The 22,651-nt window shown below is 35.0% G+C and overlaps 1 protein-coding gene across 7 annotated transcripts in view; it reads left to right on the forward strand.

Moving 5' to 3' along the window:
* The window catches only part of NFIB (nuclear factor I B), a gene marked incomplete at its 5' end in the record, with an annotated part of 427,407 nt that overhangs the window by 385,012 nt on the left and 19,744 nt on the right, over positions 1 to 22,651 (forward strand). For 3 of the 7 annotated variants that reach the window (XM_084237478.1, XM_084237479.1, XM_084237480.1), the window contains 2 exons: positions 7,175 to 7,309; positions 11,228 to 11,412. In XM_084237478.1, coding sequence (XP_084093604.1) covers positions 7,175 to 7,309; positions 11,228 to 11,412 — 320 coding nt within the window. Of the gene's footprint in view, positions 1 to 7,174; positions 7,310 to 11,227; positions 11,413 to 15,444; positions 15,611 to 18,729; positions 18,813 to 22,651 lie in introns of all 7 variants that reach the window. The other 4 variants (XM_084237474.1, XM_084237476.1, XM_084237475.1 and 1 more) reach the window with 2 other exon arrangements.

The following is a 22,651-nucleotide window of genomic DNA, read 5'->3' on the forward strand; positions in this document are numbered from 1 at the left end:
GACATTCAAAATAAATTTAAAATTCAAACAAAGCTAATTTGATTCATGATTAAAATGTAATAACCAGAAATTCTATCTTTTCTTCTCCCAGATATTTAACCTTTCACTTTTTTTCCTTTTTCATTCCAAAGAATTTTTTTCAGTGAGGGGGATTCACTTTGTGCTTACATAGCCTGTGCACCAGAATATCTTTATTGGTTAATAGGCCCCATTTAATGGGAAAACAAAGGCATTACACCTACTTTCTAATATTATCATTATTTGTCCCTAAAGAAAATGGTTGCAGTATGACCAATGGAGGTAGAAGGACTCCCTGGTGGCGCAAGGGTTAAGATGCAACCTATGGGGCCTCCCCGGTGGCACAGCGGTTGAACGCTGGGTTGCGAAGCTGCCCGCTGCCTCTGCAGCGCCGGTTCGATCCCCGGCTGCTCCCCGGCCACCGGAGGAGGGTCCCACATGGCGCACAGACCTCTCCTGCCGTGCCCGCTGCTCCCCTCAGCAGTGTACTTCGACACTCTACCTGTTCTGCTCCCTGCTCTGGCTCTGGTGAATTCTCTCACCCTCCCGTGCTTCTGACTGTACCCAGTGCTTGTATAAATAAATAAAATAAATCTTTAAAAAAAAAAAAAAGATGCAACCTATGAAGCTATCTGCAGCCACTTCAGCCAGCCAGGGAGCAACCCACAGGGTGCAGCAGGCCTCTTCTGACTCGCCCCCTGCTCCCCACAGCAGTGTACTTTGGTCAGTTTGCCTGTTCTGTTCTCCACTCTGTCTCTGGTGAATCCTCTCACCCCCCCATGCCTCTGGCCTGTACCCCAGCTCTTTTATGCATAAATAAATATATCTTTAAAAAAATAAAAACTGAGGTAGTTTATGGTCCCTTTTACAACCTGAAGGAGTAGGTTTTATTCTGTGTATGCTGCTTTTTCTTTCTTTTTTTTTCTTTTTTCTTTTATATATTTTTTGCATCATTTTTCACTTTTGTACAATGTATGCATTTTCATCCCGGTTATAGTCCCCGTAAAATTCCCACCACCCTAGTTTTGATCCTACTCCCTTCTCCCTCTCTGCAGTGTGTCTCTGGTTTATAGTTTGGCCAGTGTGTTTTCTGAATATAAAGTTACCATAATTATGCCTAAAGGAGAATCAGAAAGAAAGATGTACCTTTAACAATTATCCAGTAAAGTCAAGTATAACATTTTCAGCAAGAAAATGCAGAGATTTTATTTTTTAAAAATTATATAATCACTTATAGTCTTGAACTTCTGTACAAACACTTTTGCTGTATTTACCTTTTACAAAAAGAGACTCTAGAATTTGGCTATGTTTAATGAAGATTCTGAAATAGTTACAGTCATTCCAATAACTTTGATTGATCTTCTCTAGAAGTAGCATAACTAGAATGATATTCATTCTGTTTTCTAAGATCTGGTCATATTTTTAATTGTTTTAAAATGATGTACAATATATACCGTATACTATGAGGTCTTTAGAAACATTTTCAGAGTTTAGGTTTTTTGAAATTTTTATTTAAGCATAGATGGAACATAAAAGTGTCAATAGAAAGTCACCAAGCTTTTTTTTTTTCTTTAACTTAAGCTCAATATAAACATTATATTGGATCATATTATGTAAGTTTCAATGTATACTATTAAATGCTTTGGTGTCTGTGTGCAGTACATTATGATCACCACTGAAAGTCCGGTTTCCATCCAGCAACATACAATGGATCCCTCTACCCATTTCATGCACCCTCACCCATCAGTTTTTCTTTCAGTAGTTAATTTTTAATTAAAAATTTGGAATAGAAACTTATTCCATAATTTGTAAATGTGATGTGATGGGGTCCTTTAAACTAACAATTTGTGATAAACTTTTAGCAATCAAAAAAACCTATATTTGTACAATTAGCTTTTAAAGTCATCGCTCTTAAGTGAAATTGAGAAATAGTTTTGACATTTTGAATGTAAATTAGCTGAAATGAGCATCCTTTAAGAGTTGGTTTAGAATTTCTCTTTTTTGTGGCAGCAGTAATTGTTGTGGCCTCACTGATGATTTCTTTCCTTTCTTTTTTTCCTCCCACTTTTGGAGAAAATGTAAGGAAATGGTTCACTGACTCATTAAAGTTCTGATAGTTTAGTGATAGCCAGTTAGTCACAGAATTGTAGCTTATGTCTACAAATATACCTATCATTTTTGTAGCCTGTGATGTCTACTTTCTTTACAGTAGCATGTCCATTCTTTAAATGCCAACATGCTGAAAACAGATACTTAATTTTACTGGATGTCTCTACCAGAGCTTAGGTAATATTTTAAATAATAAAATATAGTTGCTCATATTATAGCACCATGAAGCCATCTTATGCCAAAGAAATTCTTAATTTAAAATGCACTTTTTTCCCTTTTTTATATTTTATATTTTTTATATCTTTTTCATTTTTACACAATGTATGCATTTTCATCTTGGTTATAGACCCCATACAACTCCCCCCCCCCCCCGTTTTGATCCTACTCCCTCCTCTCCCCCACATAATGTGTCTCTGGTTTATAGTTGGTTGTTGATTTTGATTTTTACTTTATTATAATTAGTCTTTTTTCCTGGTCCCTTATTTAGGTTTTCTAAATTCCTGCTATGAGTGAGACCATCTGGTATTTTTCTTTTTCTTTCCAGCTTATTTTGCTGAGCATGATCCCTTCCAGCTCCAACCATGTTGCTGCAAATTACATGAGTTTATCTTTTTTGATTGCTGAGTAATATTTCATTGTGTATATGTACCACATCTTCTTGATCCAGTCATCTATTTGGGGGCATTTGGGTGGTTTCCATAGCTTATAGTACTGCTATAAATATAGGGGTGCTGGTGCCCTTTTGAATTAATGTTTCTGTGTCCTTTGGTTAAATACCTAGGAGTGGAATTGCTGAATTATATGGATGCTCCATCTTTAGCAGGTTGAGGAATCTCCACAGCTTTCCATAGAGGTTGGAACAGTTTGCACTCCCATCAGTGATGCAGGAGATTTCCTTTTTCTCCACATCCTCACCAACATTTGTTATTGTTAGTATGTTTTAACATGTGCCATTCTTACTGGTGTAAGATGGTATCTCATTGTAGTTTTGATTTGCATTTCCCTGATCACAAGTGATATTGAACATTTTTTCATATGCCTGTTGGCTTTTGCATTTCCCCTTTGAAGAAGTTTCTTTTTAGCTCTTCTGCCATTTTTTGACTGGAGTATTTACTTTGTCTTTGTTGAGTCTCATTAGCTCTTTGTGGATTTTTGTGATCAGTCCTTTATCATTAATGTTGCGTGCAAAAATTTTCTCCCAGTCGGTGGGGTGTCTCTTTCTTTTGGTTCCTGTTTCTTTTGCTGTACAGAAGCTCTTTAATTTGATGTAGTTCCAGCTGTATATCTTTGGCTTCACTATCACTGCTTTGGGTGATGTGTCTTTAAAGATGTTACTGAGGTGTATGTCATGTAGTATTTCACCTATATTTCCTTCTACATATTTTATGGTTTCAGGTCTTATGTCTAGTTCTTTAATCTATTTTGAGTTGGTTTTTGTACATGACATGAGGTAGTAGTCAAGTTTCATTCTTTTGTATGTAGTGACCCAGTTTTCCCAGGACCATTTATTGAACAAACTTTCTTTGCTCCATTGCATAGTCTTTGCTCCTTTGTCAGATTAGTTGACTGTAAATCTGTGGGTTTATTTCTGGATTTTCTATTCAGTTCCACTAGTCCGTGTGTCTGTTCTTGTTCCAACACCATACAGTTTTGATTATTATGGCTTTGTAGTATAGTTTGAAGTCTGGGAATGTGATACCTCCATTCCCCCCCTTTTTTTTTCAGGAGAGCTTTGGCTAGATAGGGTTTTTGGTGGCTCCATGTAAAATTCATCAATATTTATTCTATTTCTTTGAAGAATGTCATTATATTTTTATTGGAATGGCATTGAATGTGTAAATTGCTTTTGGTAGGATGCCCATTTTGATAATGTTAATTCTTCCAATCCATGAGCAGGGGATGTCTTTCCATTTCTTTGTGTCTTCTTCTGTTTCTTTTAACAGTGTTTTATAGTTTTCATTGCATAGTTCCTTTACGTCTTTTGTTAGGTTTATTCCCAAATATTTGACTTTTTTTGTTTCAATAATAAAAGGGATGGTTTTCTTTATTTCTTCTTCTTCAGACTGATTGTTTGGGTATAGGAAGGCTACTGATTTTTGCGTGTTGATTTTGTATCCTGCTACTTTACTAAACTGATTGATTAGTTTGATCAGTTTTTCTATGGAGTTTTTGGAGTTCTCTACCTATATTATCATATCATCTGCATATAGTGATAGTCTAAGTTCTTCCTTCCCTGTTAGGATTCCTGTATGTCTTTCTCTTGTCTTAATGCTCTGGCTAGGACTTCCAGTATTATATTGAAAAGCAGTGCTGAGAGTGAACATCATTGTCTTGTTCCAGATCTTAATGGAAATGCTTTAAACTTCTCACCATTGAGAATGATACTGGCTGTTGGCTTGTCATATATGGCCTTTATGATGTTGAGGTTTGTTCCTTGTATCCTGAGAATTTCAAGGGCCTTTATCATAAATGGGTGTTGTACTTTGTTGAAAGCTTTCTCAGCATCTATTGATACTATCATATGGTTTTTATATTTCTTTTTGTTGATGTTGGATTACATTGATTGATTTTTGGATGTTGAATCATCCTTGTGTCCCTGAAATAAATCCTACTTGGTCGTGGTGAATTATCTTATGGATAAATTGTCGGATTCTGATAGCTAAAATTTTATTGAGAATTTTTGCATCAGTGTTCATTAGAGAGATTAGCCTGTAGTTTTCTTTTTTTGTGTTGTCTTTGTTTGGTTTTCGTATTAGTGGAATGTTGGCTTCATAGAACGTGTTTGGTATTATGCCTTCCTTGTCAATTTTTTGAAAGAGTTTATAAAGGATAGGCACTAGTTCATTTTTGAATGTTTGGTAAAATTCATTTGTAAATCCATCTGGTCCTGGGCTTTTGTTTTGGGGAGGGTTTTGCTTACCATTTCAATTTCACTGCTCGTAATTGATCTGTTTAGGTGTTCTATTTCTTCTTTATCTAGCTTTGGGTGATTGTAAAGTTGTAGGAATTTGTCCATATCTTCCAGATTGTTGAACTTATTTGCATATAACTATTCATAGTATTTTCTGATTATTCTTTTGATTTCTGCTGTGTCTGTTATGGTTTTTCCTCTTTCATTTGTGATCTTATTTGTGCTTTCTCCCATTTTTCCTTTGTGAGCCTGGCTATGGGTTTAAAATGTACTTTTATTTAACTTTTATGTTGATGAAGTTTCAGAGAATCTTAACTTTAATAATTTTTAATTTTAGAAATACAAGTATAATATTGGTAGGTGATTTATGAGAATCCCTGGAATTTGCTTCAAATAATATAGTGAGAGTGAATGTAGATAGAGTCATGATGGAATAAGATTGGCTATGAGTTGGTGATTGTTGAAGCAGGGTGATGAGTACATGGGAATCCATTATTCTTCTACTTGTGTCTATATTTGATATTTTTGCTAATGAAAACATAAATTTTATATCATATGATTTGGAATATCTCACTGTACATTTATCAACCTCCATAAAAATCAGTATTACTCAAAGTGTTAAAAACAGGGCCCATCTCTCCTACCAACTGGTTTTCTCTCAGCTTCCCTATTCAAACTAACTGGATGGTACAATATCTCAGTCACCCAAGATGTAACCTCTATATCAGTTATTATTTGAATTCAGTTGATTCTGCTTAACCAGGTATTCACTGACTTTACCTCCAGTCTTATTTCCAGCTCTCATGATCTATCTTTTGGCAGTAATAAATACTTATAGAATGAATGAATGAGGGAATTTATGACTACTTCCCCCTGTTGCCATTTTTATACAGTTTTGCCATTGGTTTTTCGTTGTCCATGTCACCTCACTTGATTTTAAGTTTTATGGAGGCTGAAACCAGATCTAGTTCACTGTTGTAGCCCCAACAACAGTGAAGTGTCTGTCATAAATTAAGCCTTCAATAAATATTTATGGAAAGAATGTATTAATTAATCTGTCTTCTTGAGTAGTCCCCATCACTGCTGTCTCCATTTCAACTAGTTCATCCTCCATGTAGTTTCTGGAGGGATTGCGCTAGACAATAAATGTGATTGTATTTCACCCATTGATTGTTTTCTGCCATCTGGGTAAGCTTCCAGATATTTACATATGAAGTATGTGGCCCCTGGTCTTGTAGGTCCTTCCAGCTGCTCACTCTCCTGCCTCATCTCTATGCTTCATCACTCCACAATGTACTTATACTTTGTACATGTTACATGACCTTGACCTCCTTATTCAGAATATTTTATCTCTCTGGGAATGTCATCTCATCCACATTTTATACATAGCACCACTCAGTCACCTTCCTCCACCTGGATAAGGGGGTAGTGGGCAGAGGTGGTCACTGTCGCCTCACATTAAGAATGGAGAAGTCACAGCAAACGCCTGTGCTATCAACATACTTCCTCCCTCTCAACTGTTGACCACCATTTGGTTATTATTTTCACTGACAGTGACTGTCCCCCCAGCTGCGATTACTTTTCATTTTCCTAGCATCCTCACTACTTTACCTAGCAAGTAGAGGAACCCAATAAATATTTGCAGAATGAGTAAATTAAGGAATGTGTTTTTTTTGCTAAATAAGTAATGAGTTTTCCGTAAAAGATGTTAAATCAATGATATACTTAACAGCATACCCAGAAATTGTTTGTCATATTTGTGCCAGGTTTTCCTCTTTCCACAGTGAGTCAAAAGACAAACCTCCGAATCATATAATTCTAAGAATGAAATGCTTGAGAGACAAAAAATTCTTGATGTGAACCAACAGGTCAAGGAAATGCACTGATGGGTTTTTCAGAAGGTTAAGATTTATTTAGTAATAGGAGTAATTCTGATAATTTTAATGAAGTTTTGGGTTAGTATCAGTAGAGATTTTTTCTGACAGATATCACAAAATTTTAACATAACTGGTTTTATGTACATGAGCCAGAGTACAAAAATAATAAAATATTGGAAAACTTGAAATATCCCTTGTTAATTGAAGCTTCTAGTTTAAGAAAGTCATAAAGTTTGAGTTTTTCCCTTTTCCATTGCAGATATGTCTTCTCCGACTACTATGAAGAAGCCTGAAAAGCCATTGTTCAGCTCTACATCTCCACAGGATTCTTCTCCAAGATTGAGCACTTTCCCCCAGCACCACCATCCCGGAATACCTGGAGTTGCACACAGTGGTGAGGAATTTCAGAAATAGTGAAGCCTCCCTCTTGTTTGCAGAGCCCATACCCAGTCACAATTGGATCAAATTTTTTTCTTAACAAAATATAACAAAAATTTTCAAAGCCATAAATAAATACCATCTATGTATATAATTTTAATTACCTTTATTGGAAAGATGATAATTACAAGAAATTAGAAAATATGGGCCACATAGTTATCTTAACAGGATTGGCCTAATTATATGTTTGAAAGATGGAATTCGAGTATGTTGCTGAGTGTAGAGTATTTCCAAAGATATTCCAATATGTAGATACTGTTTCCATAGATACTATTTTCTATTTAAAAAATTCAGTGTTTAACTACTTATTTGGGAATGAAATTGATCTGAAAAGTAAAATAGGTGTTTAGTTTGACAATTATTTTACTGGGTTGTTAGAAAGGTCATGATTCAATTTTGCTTGGAAATACAGAAAAAATACACCATGATTTTTCCAACAACCCAATATTTGCCTGAATCTTTCCCATGGACAAATGCTTAATAGTATATACTTGATATTAATAGATATATTGAATACTTGATATTATATAGTATCTTAATTTGGATAGGAAAAAATCCAATATTTGCTCTTTAAGGAATAACTAATATTAAATAATCTTCCACAAATTAAAGATAAGCTATAACAGTAAATCATATTGTATACTTTCTACCTGTTATTTTTAAGTCCTAGGGAGACTTAATTTTAGGTGGAGAAAATTTTATATAAATATGTTGATAGTGATACTTTCATTACTTTAAATTTATAGTTAGGCAATTCCTTATCCCTCTAACAAACTGAATCTGCTTTTTAAGCCTTATTAAAGGGACATGCCATCTGTTAAAATGATGTCCTTATCTTTGGTCTGCAACTGTATGTTGATATGTATTGTCGCTATGCTTAAAAATGTTCATGGCCTTTATTGCTATCATTAAGGAAATTATAAAGTTAAGAGGATACACAAATCAAATATAGAATAAGATTTTTACATTTATTGTACATGCTGCAAAGATAGCCAAAAAATCAGTTTATGCATACATTTGTAATGTTGACTACTTAGGCTAAATTAGCTTGAAAATCAGATCATTCATTTCTTATGATACCTGATTAAAATATTCATACTGCTAACATTTGGGAAAAATTAAACAGTATATTTTAAACAATGAAACGTGATAGACCTACATAAGCCTTCTGCCTTGGTCCTTCACCAGATATTTGTTCAGTGTGTATTGTGTTAGGCACTATTGTGCCTACATTGATTATGAGTGATAGTTTCTGTCCTTAAAGAGCTCGTAGTATGGTGGGGAGCCAGGGGACTACTCATCAACTAGGCACTTTACCTGGCTACTTGGAGGAAGATTAGATGCCTGGAGGAGGTGTGTTCTAAGCTAAAATTTGATGGTTGAATACACCACAAGAAGGAAAACAGGCCAGGAAGAAGGGTGTTTCCAGCAGAACAAACAGCATGGATAAATGCAGTGGCAGTTAGGCAGCAAGGAACTGCCACAGGTGTACATCCAAAGAGCCACATATCTTTCATGTGGCCAAAGAATAGCCTGCCAGGAGGGAGTGACCAGAGATGAGGCTAAAGATGTGGTATAGTACTGGGTCCTGATATACTTAAAGAATATCTATACCTCTGTAGTTGTTGGGATTTTATTCTGGAACCCAAGATGGAGCTCTGTATTTCCAGGGTTAGTGTACAGATGTGAGTGAAGCTCATGTTAAATTGAGCTGAGATTGAGAGCTCTTTAAAACTAGATAAAGGGCCTCCCTGGTGGCATAAGGGGTTAAGCGCCATACTATGAAGCAATCTGCAACCTCTGCAGCAGGAGTTCGATTCTCCCAGCCAGGGAGCAACCCACATGGAGCAGCAGACCTCTCCTGTCTCGCCCGCTGCTCCCCTCAGCAGTGTATTTCACCCAGTCTGCCTGTTCTGCTCCCCACTCTCTCTGGTGAATCCTCTCACCCCCACATTTCTGGCCTGTACCCCAGCTCTTGAATGCATAAATAAATTAATCTTTAAAAAAAATAAAATAAAACTAGATAAAAAGATGCTCTATTTAATGTAGGTGTTTGTATTCCCTTAAGTTATACGTTCAAGTGTATTTCTTAAATAAAAGTCATATTTCAATAATGGGTTGTTTTAAGAGATACATAATTGTTTTGTGAAACATATCCCATTGATAGAGTATGCTCAATGTGAGTATGAAGAAATATTACATGAGGCACTTGTTTAAAATCCAGGGTCTGGTGCCTTACCCCTTGTAGGTCCTCATCCAGTAGGTCTGTGGTTAGGCCCAGCAATCTGCATTATAACAATCCAGAGGATTCTGAGTACTCTGGACACTCCGGAGTAAAGTTGTGACCTAAAAATGAAATTTGTGATCCTTTTATATACAATCTTAATTTCTTGTATCCTCTAGAAAAGCTTTCTTGGAGGAAGATAAGCAACATCCCTTTAAAAGTTTTCTTTTTTATTCACACAATTACAAAGTTGGAGCTAAAGTCATTCCAGATGATTTTCATTTATAGGTCATGGAAAGAATTTATTTTTTCATATTATTTGCTAAGTTGTCTCATAAAACATAAAACATTTATCATTTGTAATTTCCTATGATTTGGATCAAATAATAAATAGAAACAGACATTTTGTCCTTACTTCTGCATATACTAATTGGTACTCTAAATTTGTAGTTATGCGATTGTTTCCCTCAACTTCATAGCGATAATGATCATGGAATGATACTTACCCCATTTTTCAAACTTAAGAATTACATTTCAAAAGCCAAACAATAAGTTGTGGCCATACCAGTGTTGAAAAGTTACAGTACAATTAAACATTGTACACATTGCATATGTTTTGTATATTTTTTCTTTTTATAACATGAGATTTATAGGTAAACTGCTATGCCTATATGAAAGTTTAAATCCACATTCCTACAGGTTTTATTCTGTCTTAATAATATTTTTTAAATCTACATGTAGTAAAAGTTAGACTAGGAAGAAAGATAGTTACAAGACTTTATTACAAAGGAACATTTTCATTTAAAAAAAAAAGAGTTCCAGTGTCCTCTGTTCAAATGCTTGTAAGTATTTGTACAATAGCCAGGTAATTACTTAGGACATAATTGCCTACTAGTTATTCACTTCCCTTCTAACCGATCGTCAAGTAAAATATACAGGGAAAATATTTATTTAAAATTGGATTATACTTCTGTTTTGAGTTTTGATAGAAACTTTGAGAGTCTGCTGCCTTCTAATTAATGCTGTGACTTGTTTTGTACTTAAAAAACAAAAATTTTCTGATTAAAGAATGTGTTCTGATGGCAAATAACTTTGCTTAGAAAAATGTTTAGTCAATTATTGACTTAACCTATAAAGATAAACTTTTTTTTTTAAGATTTATTTATTTATACAACCACTGAGTACAGTCAGAAGTGCTGGAGGGTGAGAGGATTCACCAGAGCCAGAGCAGGGAGCAGAACAGGCAGACTGATGAAGTACACTGCTGAGGGGAGTAGCGGGCGGCAGGAGAGGTCTGTGTGCCATGTGGGACCCTTGCTGTCTGCCGAGGATTGAGCTGGCTCTGCAGAGGCTGGGGGCAGCTTCACAGCCCTGCGCTCAACCACTCCGCCACTGGGGAAGCCCTAAAGATAATTTTTTTAATCATCCCTAGAGCTAGAAAACAAAATTGTTGGTTCCCTAAAATAGAGATTGTGTCTATGTGCTTAGCCATAGTGCTATTGAGTATGAATTGTGTAAAGAGGGTGTGGTTAAATCATGGGGAGAAAGCTAAGAGATACCGATTTAAAGTTTCACAGTGTTCTTAGGATTGGAACAGAGTAGTGAGGAAAACCACTGACAAGTCAATCTTTCCTTTTCTATCTCCTGCAGTCATCTCAACTCGAACTCCACCTCCACCCTCACCGTTGCCATTTCCAACACAAGCTATTCTTCCTCCAGCCCCATCGAGCTACTTTTCTCATCCAACAATCAGATATCCTCCCCATCTGAATCCTCAGGATACTCTGAAGAACTATGTACCTTCTTATGACCCATCCAGTCCACAAACCAGCCAGGTAAAATATGAGAGCGAAAATAAGCTTAGAGTGTAAGGGAAAGTGAACGGGTCTAACTATAAGACCTGAAACTTAGACAGTATGTCTGGCAGAACATCAGCCTTGTGAAATTCATCTCCAGGAAGTTTCTTGGTGACTCAGTAAGTTTTTATTTAAAGGTGGCTGAATGACAGGTAGGAAGTGTGTTGCCCCAAAGGGGCACATTTGTGAAGATATTTTTGGTTTGATGTTTTTGGATTTTCATTGACTGAAGAGAAAGTTTATGCAGAAATTACATTGACAAAAAACTCTGAGCTGGAGTTCACACCTCTGAGATACCTGGTTTGACACAGATACAAAGTGCTTATTTCAGGCAGGAACAAGGTATGAGCTAAAATAAACACACAAAAAAGAACTTACAGTTGTATGTATAGACCAACTATTAGGTATAAAATAAGCTTTGGTAATGTAAACATTTTCAGTGTTTGATGACTACTTGAATATTCTTTGCACAGACCTGACTACATTAACAATGAGTGACATTACCAGAAGTGAAGTGCTTTTTTTTTTTTTTTTTTTTTTTTTTGGTGCAGTGGTTTTAGGGATTCATTGTGTAAGTGTAGTGACTCATGTGTCTTTCTTACTCCCCAAACATGTGGTTTCTTCTCGCTCTCTAAACTTTATAGCAATTTGGAATAAGAGGATTTGCCACAATCAAGCAGAGAGTTTTATCAGTGTCTAGACCCTTCCAAAGCTGAATCTGTCAATCATCATATCCAAAATGTCATTTGGATCTGGTCTGGTATTTGGCTCTGCTGCTTTACCGCCATGGTTTCTGTCCATTCCTTCTTTTATACTTTTAATGCTCTGAAGGATTTTCATAAACATTCTGTCATTAGTGCCATTCAATAACTAAAATGCCAGTGAGTGTATGGACATACCAATTTAGAATTTACCAAGAAAGACATGAAAAACAAATTCCCTTGGTCTTAATTTAATTGTTAAAATGAAGCAAAATGGTCCTCTCTGAATGTTTTGTTTTGAATAACAACATACCCAGCACCATTGAGGTTACTCAAAAGTCACCTATACTTTTAGATCTAGTGACTAATAAGGTTAAACTAAAGACACTATTCTTGATTCTTGAATTTGAAGTTAAACTATTTGTATTTTACAAGAAAACATTCAAACGGTGTAGTACTTTTAATGACCTATAACAATAATCAGTTTTTACTGGTATCAGTCTAGAAATAAAATTTGCTGTCAGAGCATGGATTCAAAAGTCTCAGTTCCATAGAGCATTTTGCTAGACTCAGCTGGGAACAGTGCGCACAAGGTCTGATTTTAATTTGTGTAGAATTTCCATGAATAACAAAGTCTAATTAAGACATCCATTAAAAGTCCTTAACGTTAATTCAGTGTGGAAAATCTTAGAGTTCCATTGGATTTTTTTTTTTAACTGATGTCTTAATTAGGCACTGTTAGGGGAAAAATTATGCAAATTAAAATCAGGCCCTTAGTGTTACGCATTTCTTTAATTATTCAGTGCTTGTTTTACGTATATTTCAATTTCTTTATAAGTTAAGAGGGCATATTAGGTGCTAATCTGCCTATATTGTTCTCAGTTTTTCTTCATATTTTCAAGGTAAAGATCTAGAGCCTAAGAGAAGCTTCTTATTCTCATCTCAATTAAAACAAAAAGAATCCCTCTCAGGATTTGGTATAATAGCAGCAGTGTAGTAAGTAGGATAATCCTTTCCTAATACTGTTCAACTTCATCTTCAGATAAGAGGTCTTTCTTTTCAGATCATCAGCATGAAAGTTTATCTATTAACATCCATAAAAGATAGAAGCTTTACAGTGTAGCTTCGACTATTTGAACTAGTAGAAAACCGAAAAGAAATAACCTTCCATTCTTCTGGCCCTAGTTTCAGAGAAGTTATCTGTATTGGCTTGGGAAGTCTTTCTTTCTCATTTTTACCAATTTTAAATGAGAGAAATGTCCATTGGTTCATGTCGATTCAGTCCTTGTAGACGAAGCCATAGAACAGGTGAGGTTAGCATTGTCTTCTTTGACACTCTTCCCTTCCATGCTCTCAGGTAGGTACTGTCAATCTGTTTTGGTGACCTTGGTATGCAGACATGCTTTTTAACATCAAATGTGCCACCAACGATAAAATGAGGTGGTTATTTTTTGAGTTAAGATATATAAATCAGTCTTTTGCAATGTTCGAATAACCGGAGGGTGACGGTCTGCCTTAGAAACAAACTACTCTTTCCCCTTGAAAGAAAAAATGGGTCTTTACAGAGAGAGCTGCAGAGTTATTTTGTAGAATTATTACATCCTCTTTGATGTTTAACTCAAAACTAATTAATTTGCATTTCAAAATAAGATGCTTGATATTCAGCTTTTTAATTCTAACAATGGGGGGAAAGAGAGTTCTCATTCACCTGTAGTCAATTTTCCTTCCCAATATCCTCCAGCTCTGCACCAATTTTGATTGTTAAGTCAAGCAACTGAGATGCCTCATCCTCCCCACAGCAATTTGGAGATTAATTGCATTGCTGCTACACCGATTAGAATGAGACAGTCATGCTATTCAATGGAATATTTTAAATAAAATTAGTTTAAAGGTATAAGTCTCTCATAGATTTCCGTAGGGGGGAAATTCTGGTCAATTTTCCTGACATGAAGTTAAATACTTAAAATTACTCATGATGAATGGTCAGGATATTCAAGAAGTCCATTTTCTTTTTAAATAAGTAATGTGGCTTCTGAGGAACTTCAGGTGTCGAAGTTACAGTATTTACTTGTTGTTAGCTGTTCTTTTTCCTTAAAGGAATGTCTACTTTTAATTTATATGTAGTTACTTAGATACATATTCTGCTTCATAGCTTTTTTTTTTTCTTTTTTTTTTTTTTTTTGCTGTTAACAGTGCAGATTATAAAGACCAAATATCTGTGGAGAATATCCTGCTAGCAAATTGTTGTGTACACTATGCAGTGGAGAATTCCAACATGAATGTCATAAAAAATAGCATTCTTTGACTAGAAAAATACATTTTAGATTCTGCAAACAGCATACCCTTAGGATTTCATCTCCTACCACAGATACTATTTTTGTACCTGGGGCTAAAAACTCAGATAATAATATCTTTTCTATCATTACCCAGGGGATTTTCTCAGTTAGTTCCCACAAATGTCAACAATAAATGTTTTGTGTAACTCTCCACACCCAACAATGGAAGAGTAACTCAAATAACAAAAGCATATTTGATTGCTCTCTGTTTCACTTCAGCACATTTTAATTTACTTTGGAACTCTTTTCTTTATAGATGTTAGAGCAGACCTAGTTCAGCATTTTATATCATTGTGTGAATCTGAAACTTTAGATACTCTATATCTCATTCTGTTTGCATTAGTATATCATCAAAAGTTGAGTGGAGAGCCTAGAATATAAACTGTTGGATGTGAGTATCTGAGCATAACTGTGTGAGTGAGAACCAGCATTTCTGTGTGCAGAAGAACGAGCTTGACTGTAAATGATGGAAATTATAAAGTTTGATGTGTTTGATCTCGTAGATAATCTTGTCTTCCTGTGTCAGTGATATCATCATTTAGGTGAAAACTGTGTTCTGAAAGCCAAAACTGACTCATTGTAGAAAATGAAGAGTGGAGAAGGAAGCACTGGTTGTTAATTCTCACTAGTTCAGTAAGGACTTCCATTTTAGCATTGGGCTGAGCATTTAAGTCTACACTTGAGTTGTCTGGCTTACTAAAAAAAAAAAATCTATTCTACCTGGCTTTCAGGGATGTTGTGAAAAAAGAATTAACCTATATAAAGTGCTTTAAAGATGAAGACTTTCTTTTAATTGCTGCTGCTTCTTATTACTACTAACCATCGGTTGACCTCTCTGACTCAGCCTTGAGAGGGCTCAGGTGGCAGTTCTACATCGTGCAGGGTCCACTAGCCTGAGCGTGCAGCGTGGAGTTGTTGGACAAGATGACTGCCTTTTGGATTGTTTCACCCGGCATTCTGTTTTTGTTTTGTAGCCTAACAGCAGTGGTCAAGTAGTAGGGAAAGTGCCTGGCCATTTCACGCCTGTCTTGGCACCCTCTCCCCATCCCAGTGCAGTGCGACCTGTGACCCTGACCATGACAGATACTAAACCCATCACTACATCCACTGAAGGTGAGGCAGCTTCACCTACAGCAACCAGTAAGTATTTCTGTAGGAAATGAGAAATGTCCATCAGAGGCACCATTGGATATCTGATCCAAGGTGGAAAACACGGCAACTTTTCCAGCTACCCAACCAGATGGAGATTTCTCATTTATGTAGAACAAGCAGGCATGTGTGTAGCATGATTTTCACATGCTCTCTGTTATCAAATATCAGTCAATGCAGCATATTTGAAAAGAGAGAAGCGGATTTGTTTGAATAAACAGTTATAACAAAAATGAGCCATGCCTGCTTGCTCAAGGTATACATCAAAAATGCTCTGAATAACTTAAAAAGGTTTTTATATCACCCAAGAAAGATTAGATAATTGTTACTTATTGGAGCATTCCTATAGAAATCAAGCCCCTATACAAGGCAGAATGAATCAGTGCCTCTAAGATAATTGCATGTTTACATTACTCTAGGTTGTCATTGTGAGAAACAGTCACACATTGTTAAGTGTAGATGAGAACATTTCAAAGTTTAGTTCTTAGGTACATGTAAGCTACCCGTACTTTCATTGTCTGCAACTGTAATTTTTTTTTTTTATGATTTTGCCTATCCTGGTACATCAGGCACTGTGCTTTTTAGCATGTCCATAATATTTTATATGTCAGAGATGTAGCCAGTTAACTTACATACCACATGCCAATAACCCAGATGATTCTTTTCTTCTTCACATAAGATGCTCATAAGTGTACAAGGGATTAATTTTTAACTGGCTTCATCCAGACTATTGGCTTCCCAAATCTGAAGCAGTGTGCACATATTGGTAAGGTGGAAAGAGTAAAGTTCCAGCCAACAGGGATTAGCATGTTTCTTATCATTTATACACATATCTTAAATATAGACCTTCTGCCTTCCCTAAGGCAAGAAAATCCCCATGTTCTGGAAATTCCTATGTGGAATAACAGACAATTGGAAGCACCACTGGCTCTTTCTTTCTCAGTAATTGGGAAGATGTTTGCTTTTTTTTTTTTTTCTTTTTGGTGTGTGTGTGGCTTCTAAAAGACTAGGAAGAAAACCTGTAAGAAAAATGGACAACTTTGTACAATGAATTCAACATTTCTTTCTCAAGATTCATGAAGCCCCATAGACTAATAAATCCATATAGGCTTGAAATTCCCATCAATAATCATTAACACTTAGAAATGGCTTGTTGGTAGAGGGTTCTACAAGCGCGAACACTTCCCTGAATGCCCATATGGATGAGATCTGCATCAGGAAGACGAATAATTCATTTGTTCCAAAGGTTAGCTAAGAACATTACAGCCACTAAAACACCACATGTATTGGCTTCTTTGAGCAAACACAGTCAATCATTTAGCAAATAAATAGAAAACATTTTTGTAAAAAGTCAAAAGACTATTTACAGGTAAATAATCAGAGACAAATTTCAGAAACTTCTGATACCTATTCTGAGTGACATTGAGAAATGAAATACAAGGAGAGATCAGAGCTAAATGGTCACATCTCACTTACAGGAGTACTATTGGTCTGTTAATAAATTGTTTTTATACTCACCTACAGATTGACCAAAAAAGAGATATGATTTGACTAGTAAAATCATAAAATGGTCAAAAGAAATATCTGGATTGTACAAAAATGACGACATTATCCCATTTTCTAACCTCATAAAGAAATAAAGTGAGTCAGTTTTCTTTCCTCTAAACAAACTTCTAGCTCCAGCTCCCAAGCATCACAAATAATAAGAAATTAGTCATTGAATGGATAAGTGAATAAAATTAAGGAAAATGCAAAGACTAAGAAAATCTTTTTCTCATGGATGAAAAGAAAGAGTAGGATCGAGGTGGTGCCCTCTCTGTGCAGATGAACCTCCTCTTCGGCATCCACTTAGATGTGCTTCATTCCGGAGATTGAGAAGGGGCTGCTGGCTGCTTATGGCTCGCTTTACATGGGCTCTTTATTCAGGAATAATTAAAAGAGGAATTGTCAGAATCTTCAATATTTTTAAAAGCAGACCTAACAAAGCCTGAATGAATGTAATTCTGTGGCCCTTCAGATGAACATGGCAGAATTTAATGTACTAATTTTTAAGAAGTCTTTTAAAAATTAATTTCTGAATTCCTCATTAATCTGATAACTTTAAGACAGACATTTTAGCTTTCTTCACACGTGTAAATGTAATATGTTGAAAATTGAGTTCAGCTCATTGCAACATGGAGCAATGAAATTGCTTAATACTGAGAAGATTCAGTAGTATTTTCCTTGTGAAAAGAAGCAAAAATCTTTAGGAATAGGGAGATCATCCTTTGGGAAAATTTACTCTGTACCAGAAAAACACTTGTGTAGAAAGTTACTTGCAAGGTGAGGCCATATTAACTTAAGTATTATTCACCATACACTTAAACTGCTAGGTGACAAAGTATTTAAAAGGTGTCATCAACTTTTAAATCACATTGAACATCAAGAAAGGTCTTCCTGGACCAATTATAAAAAAAAGGCATTTTATGATTTTGGAAAATAAAGACTTTTTTCAAAAGGATCAATATCAAACTTAAGGTCACTAGTCACATTAAATAAAACACAGATCAAATTCATTCTGTACTGATATAATAAAAAAAATAGGTTGTCCTTCATGTTAATAATATTAGTAAGACTTTTTGAATATGACATTTTTCGTCCCATATCATCAGGCACATCTGTTTATTAAGTCCCATCATTAAAGGGACTTCACTTTTTCTTGACAGGCTTTCAGGCTGCTTTTACATTCAGAATCACAGACTGTCATTGATTATTCCATTACTGGACAATTAATATCAATACCTTTAAGAAAAGGCCCCTTCTAGGTAACAAGTCCGTGGTACTCCTTCGAATCTGGAACCAGAGCATGTGAGTGTGAGACATCCACATCAAAGCATGGGATAATGTGTTACTAGGAAGATTTTTGGGGAGGGGAACAACTAGTTGAATTGAGGCCAACTCATACTTCTTTTATATCACTTTAGTGTTCACTCATACAAAAAAGAAGAGAAATAGAGACACTTTTTTTTTTTAGTTGCAAATCCCACTTCTCTGGGTTTCTTTTACATGGACAGGGTGTTCATTCTGATAGTTCACAATTTTTATCTTTGTTTTTGTTCTTCCTTAATCAGCCTACACAGCCTCAGGCACATCTCAAGCCAATCGATATGTGGGACTAAGCCCAAGAGACCCATCCTTCCTACATCAGCAACAGGTGGGCAAGTTTCCCCCAGGTGTGATGGTGTAGCCACGCTTTGCATTGGTGCTTTTCTCCATGCTGCCTCTCAGATCTGGACTCAGACCGGGGCTCACGGGGCTTCTGAGAAAGAAACTGATCGTTTCATTTTCCCAAATATTTTCTCATTTATCTTTTGTTTCTCTCCTCTCTGAATAGGGTTTCTTAAGTTGGCTCAAGACCTTTTCCATCTTTAGCATATATGGATAACATCCATGAATAACAGTGTTTCAGCCAAAGAGTATTTTCCTCAATCTTATAGGCTAGAATTTACTAGTCAGTTGCTTCCAAAGACAAAAATTGAAAACTGATTTAAAAGCCAATTAGAGTAGAAGCAGTACACAATTTGTGTTTTTGAGCTCTTTCATGCTTTCCAGATGTTTTACTCCTCATTTTGGTATTTTAGTCCAAAAAGATGAGTTATAAAGCTAAAATCTCAGGCGACACATCATTCCTATTTTAATAGGTTTAAATTGGTTTACTGATTTCAGATGTGATAAAACACTTTTTTTGTTCTTTTTTCTTACATCATTTATGTTTCAAGTAGCATTTTAAATTTCACATCTCATTAATGCTGTAAATTTAATGCAAATGAAGTGTTTACCCAAACTGTGAAAATATACAGCCAGGATTAATGGTGGCTTATAAACAAATTAGCCACAGTCAAAGGCATGGACCATACCAATACAGAAGTCCCACGATTCTAGTTATAGGGTGGCAGAAATAATTCTAAGCACTTCAGAATTTAAAGATATTTTATGGTGCATATGTTTGCTGCTCTCAAGTTGTGATAGCTGAGTAGTTTGAAATTAACAGTGTGCAAAATAGCACATAGGAAAAAAATGGGCAGTAATAAATAAGAGCTGGTGTTATCTAGCTTGCTCTTCATTTGGAAGTTGTGTGTGCCTATGTATGAACTTTTACATATGTAGAAAGTCTTTACAGCTACTCATGCGAGTTTCTTTCATTTTGGATGTGTCCACTATGTCCATTTAGTTTATGTTTATTGCACCTATCTTAACTGCTCCATGTGGAATTCTCGAGTCCTGCCCAGTTGCAGACCAAGGTGGTAGACTACATAGACTACAAGGTCACCACATGCAGGGTTCAGAGAACTCATAAAGATGATAGCTTATTCAAGATACTTGACATTTTGCCAGGTTTAAAAAAAGCAAAACAAAACAAAACAAAAGAGTGAGAACTAACTGAAAACATCTGTACACAGTTATGAAAATACCAAATAATAATTAGTGGTTTTACCAGCCATTGGCTTTTCAACATAATTCTCTGGAATGTTGCTTTTTTTCACCTCTAAAATTGCTATAATATAAATGTGTTATAATTACTATAATATGGTTCTATTTGACAAATGTATGTTCATTGTGTTTTTTAAAAATATATGCAGGATTTACAGGTTTAGAAACTCATTTTTAAAAATTATTCCACATATTTTCAGAAATATTATTGTCACGGGATTTGCATTATTCTTTATGACACATCTCTAATTTCCAGTTAATTTTAAATTTGTAGAAACATGTCTCCATTATTTAAATCCTTTAGCCCCAAATGCATTTAGAAATTATAACCATTTTCATATATTTATTCCCCTGAAACCTATGGCAGCTCTATTTTTTTTATTTATCACATATGATTAACACTGCAGCCTCACATAATCAAGACCACACACAAAAGTTCACAAAAGTTACTTCTCCTTTCATATATAGTTTAGAATAGATAAAGAAAATAGCAAGCATCATGAAAATGAGTCTTAATGTAGAGTTCTGAGTAAGTTTTAATTGAAAAAGTATATGTTTTATGTATATTATACATGCACACACACAAGTTTCAGAACTACAGTTGCTTTCATCAAAACTACCACTTGTTATTTAAATAAACGATGTGAAGCAAAGACCACCTACCATATAAATATCATTTGTTCAGTCAGATATAGTTGATGTATTTGGAGTGTATGATATATTGATCCTTGAATTAAAAGACTATAAGCTTCATGACTAAAAAAGTAATGTTCAATTTTAAATATTATCAAACAGATAATTTTTCCTGAAATATAATGAGTTAGTACTACTCTTTCAATTGAAGAAGTCCAATATGCCAAATTCATAATAAGCTATAATTTTGAGACACAGAAAATGAATGTATATGCTTATCATACTATACAGGAATATAAACTAAGGCTTTCATTAAAAGCTGTAACTTTTATTTTTTTCATATTTGAAAAGAATCAGAGAGATGAAATTTTATGTTTACTGTGGGATAGAGGGAATAGAGGGACAGAAATAGTTTAAATGACTTCAGTAAAGGTTATTTTTTCCTGCAGCAGAAATGAGATTGATTTACTGTGTCCTTTTATTACTTTACAAAGATTTAAAATAGACCACTCTTCTAGCAGCAGGTTCTAAATGCATTTGGTTTAAAGTACTCAATGATGAATGAAAAGGAAAATCAAGGGGTACATGAAATAAAGGTAATCAATCATTTTATATTAGCTCGGAGAAATTCAAAATTAGAAAGGCAGTGGTTTTAGTCTGAGAGAGTTCTTTTAAACATTCCCCATAGCCTTTAATATACATGACCCCTTAAGAATAAATATTGTCACCAGGTACATTCTTTAGTTCATTGGTGGCTGCTTTATAAAGATTTATCCTTTTAGGTTATGAAAAGTATTGATGTCCATTGTTGAGTGCTATTTTTTCTTAGAAAAGAACCCTAATAGAGTCTACATAAATTAGAGTTAGCAATAAATTTAAAATTGTTGAAAAATTTTGACTCTTATAAATAATCTTTCCACAAAGTGACATTAAAACAGAGCTCAATATAGTCATTTCTAACTCACAAGGGTAATGGCATTTTTAAATTAACCTGGAGAATATTAAAATTAACCCTGTATTCCACTTGTAAATGCAATACATTCATATTGGCAAATCTGAATACTAAAAATATATGCTTTTATACCCATTAACTTGATACACATGCAGTTGTTATTTATAATTGTACGTTTCTGTGCTTTTTATCATGGTTATCACTGATTAATAGTGGTTGCTAAGTGCCTTGAAATATTTTCGACACAGGTATTTTACCTATCTATAAAGAAGATATCTCATCTGAATCTGAAAAATAAAACTACATAATCGTGGAGAACATTTTAAAAATATTCGTGTAACCAGTTGATAATTCAAAACAATCCTAATTAGTCATAATAATCAGCTCATGCTAAGTGATCAGGACTTTGTTTTCCTTTTATCTCTTAACTCAATCTTGAGTGTTGTTCAGGTCTGGAACTAGACTGTCTTTGGAATGATTGGCTTAGTTCATGCATTCACAGTTGGCATGGGGAAAATTTTTAAATCACAACTTCAATTGAAGCTTCATTCTTTCGTTAACTTTTCTATTGGACAATGGTGGTGGCTTGAAGAACTTGTGGGTCCTGCTTTGGCAAACTGAATTCTTTAGTTTCTGCTGAGAATTTTCTTGTTATGATTTGAAGCTATTTAAGAATTGTCAAGGACCGCCTCTCTTACTTCACAGAAATTTAGTAAAATACAGGGCTTCATGTCTTTATGCTTCATGAATACACTAAGCACATTCAATATGATAGGCAGTGAAGAACTACATTTCCTAAGATTTTGTCTCTTGAGAACATGAGAACCACATAGCAGAGTGTTGGATGTTGCTTAAAAAATAGAGAAATTATTTTGTAATCAAGGCTAACAATTGTTGCATAAATGGTTAATAAGAGACAACTTTCTTAAATTAGCTCCAATTCATTATTTGGTCTCTCATAATGAATTTGCTAATTA

The sequence above is a fragment of the Talpa europaea genome, assembly GCF_964194135.1.
Source record: "Talpa europaea genome assembly, chromosome: 7".
NCBI lineage: Eukaryota > Metazoa > Chordata > Mammalia > Eulipotyphla > Talpidae > Talpa > Talpa europaea.